Source organism: Crassostrea angulata, chromosome 5 (genome assembly GCF_025612915.1).
Source record: "Crassostrea angulata isolate pt1a10 chromosome 5, ASM2561291v2, whole genome shotgun sequence".
Lineage (NCBI taxonomy): Eukaryota > Metazoa > Mollusca > Bivalvia > Ostreida > Ostreidae > Magallana > Magallana angulata.
In genome coordinates this window covers 48,760,653-48,769,149 of record NC_069115.1, presented here as the reverse complement: position 1 = coordinate 48,769,149, position 8,497 = coordinate 48,760,653, and the positions used below count along the sequence as shown (strand labels likewise).

Below are 8,497 nucleotides of genomic sequence, written 5' to 3'. Positions count from 1 at the left end.
CCGAACACTTCTAGCCTAAAAAAAACCCCTCTTTTGATTAAAAAAAACCCCACCAAAACAGAACCAAAAAAACCCCACTCCCAATTACCTCGCCAGGGTAGTCCAGTTGTTAAAAAAGTCAAGGTGATAACTACATCATAAGAACATCGCAACAACTGCAGGAAACAAATTACAGATCTCGTCTTTACTGTAAGAGGATGGACTGTCTTACGTCACGCTGTGAGAATAAATCCTCCATTACATTGCTTTAAGACATACCTCAACACCAAGTAGAATTGAAATTTCCAAATTTATCAATTATTTTTATTTAGGAACCAGATTAGGCCAAACTCTTAATTTCAAATAAAGACTAGAATGTAGTGGTCTTAATATTTATTTCTTTCAAAGAAAATGTATCTCTTTTTATTTGTGGCGGAGTTGAAAGTACTGACCATTTTCTATATCACTGCAATATATATTCCAGAGTAATTTATGATCATTACCATTTTGACACTTTTGTATTTCCTCAATGCTGAATTAATGTTACGTTAACGAGAAATTTATCTAAAAGTGAAAACAGACAATTAAACGTGTGCTCATGAATAAAACCTACAGACATGATATGATTATTTTATTCTTAAATATCATTAAACAAGATACCAGATTGTGACATCCATACCATGAAATGGCCGTAGTATTTTATAACTTATTGTTAAAATCACTAAACGAATGACTATCAGTAAAAACGGTAAAATAAAAGTTTCTTTCATTTTGTTTTTTTTTTACTTATCCGCCTTGTTTACTTACTTATTTAAGTTATCTTGGAATCATTATTTAGAGTACTGCACTAGACTTTGCAAAATTCATTTCATGTTTCATTTATGTTGTTGGTTTTCTTCAGCAGTCACAGATAAGCCAAAGATAATGTCCGACAAAAGTCTCATCAAATCTCGCGAGACTATACAAAAGTATCATTAAATGCGAGACTAGATGCTTAAGATGAAGACTGCAAAGTAAATATGCTTGTATATTTATTTTATTTTATTTACAAAGAAAGTTACATTGTATATCCTGACAAACCATTTTTGTATCGCAGAAGGAAACTATCAAAAAACCATATCTATTTAAGAACCTTGTGCTGGAAGTTTTAATTGGCACCGGTTCGGAGATTCTGTAGAAAATTTTTATAACAATATTAGCCTTTTACAGAGTTTTAATACAATTTTACGATAAATTTAAAACTTCAGTGTTTGGAGTTTTAGATTCTAAATTTTAACAGACTGACAGACAGTTACAGCACATAAAAATAATCAAATTTTCCTAAAGTATCAGGAAATTTTACATCATAAAACTGAATAGAATATGCCAGCCTACTAAAAATTACAATGAATTTTTTCCGAGCATGAATTAAAATGAAGGTGTCTGCTTTATTTTATCTATAGATTATATAAAAGATTCAAACAATTTGACTTCCATTGTGTATATTACATTCTACTTTATGTTCTTTGATAACTGTTATATGATTGACAAAAGTCACGTGATCGACATTTAGTTTCCCCTTTACATGCTTAACTGAACAATTTGAAATATTGATCAAACAAAAAAATATAAAGATTTAACTTTGTTGAAATCAATAACCATTTGGAGCAACATTTATGATAGAGGTTTTACATAGAAAATACATGAGAAAATCGATCCTTTTGTTGTTGATAGTTATATGAAAGTCTTACAAGTGATTTTAAAATAAACACATGGGGATTTTTTCCAAATGTTCAAGACAAAAAAAATAAATACGTACGGCTTCGTCTAACTGTACAAACCACTCCTTTTCCATCTTAAAGAAGATTATAGTAAGTAGGGACGGGTTAAAATAAAAAATAAAAAGTATTTTTGAAATAATAGCTATATACACAGTTATATGAAAATTTTTACGGGTTTAGATTACATTTGAATTTCTTTAAAATCTTGATATTTGGATTTTGAAAACATGCATTAACTACGTTATCATTGTGCTTGAAATGAAAACAATAGCAACAATACATCTGATATGGCCAGTAAAGAACGACTCTCAATTCTAGGTGGCCGTCCCCTTAACCAAAAGTGCACAGGTAAAAATCTCTGATCACTGTTTAACGGCAGGTCACACCACCGCAGTTTAAACATTGCTGCAGCGAGGACCACAATGAATTAAACGCGATGGTGTAACGCGGAAATGATTAACCAACCGCGATGGTATAATGCGGAAAGGATTAACTAACCGTGATGGTGTAACGCGGAAAGGATTAACTAAATAAACAAGGGAGTTAAATACGGGATCCGCATTGCCGGTACTGTAGCTACAATGGGGTTACGCAAAAAGGAATAACTTACGACAAGATAATAAAACGTAAACAACAATGTATAATGTGTTCCATACAGCTTATTGACATTGTAACAGTTTCTACAGGGTCGGAGTTAACAAAGACAACGGATATAGGTAGATATAAAATTTAGTTTGTGATTGTTATGATTTTCTTATACCCATTAAAATCAAATTATTTAAAATAAATTGATGATGTGAACGTTAAAGCAACAGAATTCTGATTTCGTTGTTTTTGAATTGTTGTTTTTTTACACTTATATCTACACAGCATTTTTGTCAACCTTCATATGGAAAGAATTTCCACAAGAAAAATAAACTATCTGAAGAAAATTCCCTAATATATTATCAAATAAATTTGAATCTATTCAGTCATGGTACATGTACCAACCTCAATATACGCTTACAATAAAGCAAATCTCAGAAATTTGATTTTTCCTTATATGATATGAATAATACATTATTTCAAAGAAAATAATATACTGCTATTAACAAAAGAATATTTTACCAACTACCTAGAAATACACCACTGAAAATGCTAGTAAATTTTAATCAGGAAATATTTAAGACAGGCAAGGGTGAGGATGTCGTTTTTATAGAATCAGCTTGAAAGAGAAAGTTGCAATCCATTGTAGGCAATTTTATATTCAATTATCCATCGTAACTGATTGTTCACAAGTCCATTTACCCATCAACAATGGCATATTATTGATCTAAATGCGTTCAAAGCTGACCATCGCCTAATTATTCATTTATGGTTGCTAACAAATGTTTTACAATGACCATTTCGTTGCATTGCATTGATGACCAAATTGCCATTCCTCATTTTCCCTGATGGAAGGTATATATCCAGACATAAAAACATAGTCTAAATAAGCACAGACTTTTACCTTTCTGTAAAGTTTTCACTCCACAATTGTCATTTGCGATAATATTTTAATAAATCATTAGCACAGGCACCTGACGTTATTAATTTTTCTGATAATAAAATTAGATACCATATACCTAATATAACGCAAGGTTCACATCGCCGCCATCTTGGATTTATTTAAAACTGTCACATTATGTGATTTTTTTTAATCAGTAAAATTGTTTTGCGATCCTCCCCGTCTCCCGATCCGTCATTCAACATATACGCTTACAACCGATTCAACCAAAACGGTGCATTATACCTGTTATTAATAAAAATCATCCATCAATCTGCATCTACCGCCTTAGATATGCAACAAAAAGCTAAAGGATGGACGATAAGATAAAGAAGACACCTCCATTTTAATTTGTGCCTGAAAGAAAACAATTTCATGGTTCTTTTTTAGTAGGCTGACATATTCTAATCAGTTTTATGATGCAATATTTTCTTATACTTAAGGAAATATGCTAAAACAATCTGTCAGTTTGTTCAAATATAGAATCAAAAACTTATCTGTGATCGTTGTAGAAAACTAACAACATAAACGAAACATGAAATGAATTAAATTCGAGGAAAATTGACATGCATTTAGTGCTTTTGTTTTATCCAATAAGTTAGAAAAATACTAAGGCCATTTCATTGCATGAATGTCACAATCTGGAATCTTATGTATGCTAATATATTGAAGAATAAAATAATTATATCATGTCTACATTGGTAGGTTGTTGTCATTTGCATCATTTTTACACGACAAATACGTAGTTTTATTGGGTTTATTGGTTGGCTGAAAGTCCAAAGTATCAAAATGTTTCTTAGTTAATTTTGAAATTGTTTAATGCATCATGTTGTGTAGCTATTATTTTGATGATTTTTTTCCCTGCATAATAACCATTTTTTTTACGATTTCGGTTTTTTGACTGTCTGCTGGAATATTTTGGTGAGTGGTTATTACACCTTGTTATGTATTTGTTGTTTTGATGATTGTCTACTGTATCATACTGTGGTTTCTCCAATATTCGCTGAACACCAATTTTCGTGAATTTCGTTGTTAAGTTGATCTACAAAATTGGATGTTCATTGAAGTGCAATTTCTATTAACATTTTGTGTTGGTATGGTCATCGGCCATAAATTTACCTATCCTTGAAACTGTGATTTTCACTTTAACCACGAAAATTGATACATCTGAATATTAATGAAACCACAGCATTGGCTATATCCTAGTTGCCCAATGGCATATATTATATGTTGTTTTTATAATGGTTATGATATTGTAAATTACATCATTCTTTTTATCAGCTGTGATGGTGATTGTCTACTGCAATTTACATACGAGTATATTCTATAGATTATTTAAGATCAGAAAGTTTTCTCTTTTGGTTATGTGATAGTCAATCAAACCACGCTGTCTTTGTTTTCTTCTTTTTGAACGGTTGTCTGATTTAGAATAGCGTTTATGACGAGTAGATGTTTTGACCGAACTTCGTTTCATTATTAAATCAATTGATTGTCATTCATTCTTTCAATCTATTTTTTGAACAGGTTGTCCTTTGAGCGTGGAATGATGAGAAGAATACAGTGGCAGTATGTTGTCCTTGTGCTTGGGGTATTTCTGTCAATACATCTTCTAGGAAATCTAGTGGTGAATAATTTCCACCAAAGACTCAACAATAAGGATACGCATAAAAGATCGCCAGAGCCAAAAACCTCAATCTTCCGAAACAAGAACAGTGTCGTGTCCAGTCATTACAATCAAGAGATACTTAACTCTGCAAATTACAAATCTAATTCCACCAAAAACATCGGTATATTATTTTACAATAAGCCATCTTGGATATCTTTCGAGTCAACAGTTATTGATTCAACAAGATGTCCCAATTTAAAACAAAAATGCACAATATATACCAATAACAAGAATTACGAAAAATCAAAGGGAGTTATTTTCTGTGGGGAAAAACTTCCTTCAAAAGTTCCAGAGAAAAAGAAGGGTCAGGTTTGGACGTTCTTTTCGATAGAATCTCCTTTTCTATTTTCTGTAAGGCCGGAGTGGAAAGATAAATTTTCATGGACAATGACATATAGAAGAGACTCTGACTTCACCTATTTTTATGGAAAAATTCAGAAGCGAGAGATTCCTTTGTCCCGGAACTACTCTGAAGTGTTAAAAAGAAAAAACAAGACCGTATCATGGGCTGTAAGCAATTGTAACTCGTTTTCAAAACGTGAGGAATACGTTAAGAAACTCCAGAAGTACATAAGTGTGGATGTATATGGTAAATGTGGAAAACTTAAATGTGGACAGCGGTCGGCGGGGGTAACCGACTGTCACAAAAAGTTTGCGGAAGAATACAAATTCTACCTAGCAGTCGAAAACTCAATATGCAAAGACTACACTACAGAGAAACTATTTAATTTCTTCTTTTACGATCTCCCTATGATTCCCATAATCAATGGACCTAAAAATGCCCGTGAATACATTCCAAACGGAACGTACATCAATATGCTAGACTACGCGTCTCCTGAAGAATTAGCTAAAGATTTGGAAAGAATTGGATCAAACGAAACTCTTTATTCCGAATATTTAAAAGAGAAGGACAAATATACAGGAAGTAGATTTCGTTGGGAAGTAGCTTTATGTCCAATGTGTTCTAGACTTCAGGAAAATTCTTTAACCAGTGGCAAAATTATACCAGATATTAGTTCTTGGATTTGGAATGATACTTGTATCAAGCCATGATGTTCGTCGTCTGTTTTTAATGTTAAGGAGATCTAATGTAGGAGATTGAAGTTAAAATCTGCATGTGGTTTATATTTTTTATTCAACTTTCGGAATTAAAAGTGTTTAAATGCCAAATTATATATATATATTTTTGCCTATTTGATTTACATGTACATACTTCTGATGTATTTTGCATGCTTCGATGAATCTTTTATCATGAAGTAATTTTCTGTTGATTTGAGAAACTATTCCAAAGTGTAATGAGTCACCTAAACATAAGCTTCCTTTGGTTATTCACCAAAGTACAGGAAGCAAAAAAAAAGTTTCTAAAGCTTTCATAACATTTTTGATCACAATTTTTGGATTTTAAATGCATGAACAATTAACTCGAGGAAGGTAATGGGAAAGGGGTAGGGGGTCCTCGACTGTCAGCAAGTTTGATAAGCAACATCAATTAATAAAATATTATTGAAAATACCTTACTAAAGCAATGTGAACATAAAAATCGGAAAAATAATTTTTGATTAAAATCGTGATTATGTCCCTTTATGGTAGATCTAATGGTTGATTCGTTGAGTATTCAGCCACTTGAACAGTTTTATACGAAATTCCCCGTCAAACTGCTGTGATAACAGAACAAATGAAACATTCTAGTCAAGATTCAGTGACACTCTTATATTATCCTTGAGTTTAAAGCTGACACTGTCATAGCCGCTTTAAATATCGTTGTCGAATTAATGAGCAACTCAGCTATTAGGTTCTTGGAATATATCATATTTTTTCAATGTATAGAATTATGGTGATTTGTAACAGTAATTTTTACAGAAAAGAATATTATAAAATACACACTCACACAGCTTAGATTCACACATTAAATATATTTTAAGATTTTTGAATATGATTAATTTATGTTTTAAATAATTAATTACTTTAACAGATAAGTTAAAGCAACTGCAGATGTTTATATCACTATTATAACCGCCGGGTATGTACCGTATGGGGTATTTTTCGTACCGGGCGATTACTAGGGAATTAGCTCAACACTCGCTGTATTTTCCACATTTATTCCAGTTAACAACACAATCATATAAACAGTTACTCTCCACTCCGTACACATTAAAAAGGGGAAACTCGCTTATAACTAATTCTAACTTATTGTTAACCTACATATGACAGTGAGGGAAAACGTAACGGATTAGACGGACGACTTGTACTTTGACTCTTAACCTCTAACTATCAACTCTGACTCTCTACCCTCTTAGATTAACTCTCAATCATCTATAAAACATATAATATTATTTTACTGGCGTGACCCTCTAAATAATTGACATGTATAAATCATCCAATAAGAGAATATATTTCTTGATACCTAACTGACCATTGTCCAGGTAAATGCACATTTATTCACCTGCGTTAATCCGCTAATTGTTATGTAATTGCATTAACTCTATTAGTGTCAAACACACATTTCTTAGCTGAAACCATTGTCCTTCAATCCTGCCTTTCTAATAAGTATCTTTCCTAAAGCTACACTTGATTACTTTGATGTACTGTTACTGTATGTAATAATTTTGGTTATAAGAGAATAGACTTCTGTAAAAATAACAACTTTTTTATTGCAAATGGTCGAGTTGGTAATAATATTGGTGTTGGTGCACTCACGTGCAAAAACAGTAGTACCGTAGATTATGTTTTATGTAGTCTAGAGCTGTTTCAGTATCTATGTAATTTTAAAGTTCTAGACTTTTGTAATTTATTTTCTGATGTACATAAGCCTATATCTTTTTCTATCAAGACAAATGTCACCGCTTCTATTGTTAATTCTTTACCTGCGAAAAACCAACCAACTGTGAAACTTTGGTCAGCAAACAATGCAGACGTTTTCCGTGAAAAGTTAGATCACTCCACCGTCGAAAGGATCACTGACGAACTATTACATTTAAAGACATCAAATACTGTGAATGAGGAAAATATTAAAACGGTGATGACAAAATTGTGTAAATTATTCATTACAACGGCAGAACAATCTTTTGGGAAAAAACTTAGTGCTCCTGTAAATTCCAAGGATAAACCATGGTTTAACTCCAAATGTAAGACAGCAAGGAAGAAATTTCATTTAGCGAAGCGTATGCACAGCCGCAATCAATCTACAGAAAATAAGGCGACCTTAAAGTTAACAAGTAAACATTATAAAGCAGTTTTGGACGAATCCTTAAATAAATACAGAAAAGACTTATCAAATAAATTGCAGAATCTACGTGCGTTGAATACTAGAGAATACTGGAACATTCTTAACAATTCAAATAAGACAAAAAAATGTTCTGCGGATATTGATACATTGTATAATTTTTTTAAAGTATTGAATGAAAATGAAGGCGCTGAAACATGTGATAATATTATTGATCAATCGGATACGGTGAATGAATTACTTAATAGCCCTATCACTAGGGAAGAGATTGTGAATTCAATTAATAGTTTAAAAAACAACAAAGCCCCTGGCTATGACAATGTTATGAACGAACACATTAAAAC

General features: G+C 32.0%; 1 protein-coding gene across 1 annotated transcript; it reads left to right on the top strand.

The window, feature by feature from the left end:
* Positions 1-2,315: 2,315 nt before the first annotated feature.
* Positions 2,316-6,103, top strand: LOC128184740 (alpha-(1,3)-fucosyltransferase fut-5-like). The gene is made up of 2 exons (XM_052854317.1): positions 2,316-2,455; positions 4,789-6,103. Exon 2 carries the CDS (start codon positions 4,808-4,810, stop codon positions 5,981-5,983), a length of 1,176 nt encoding a protein of 391 aa, XP_052710277.1. The 5' UTR covers positions 2,316-2,455; positions 4,789-4,807; the 3' UTR covers positions 5,984-6,103.
* Positions 6,104-8,497: the final 2,394 nt, after the last annotated feature.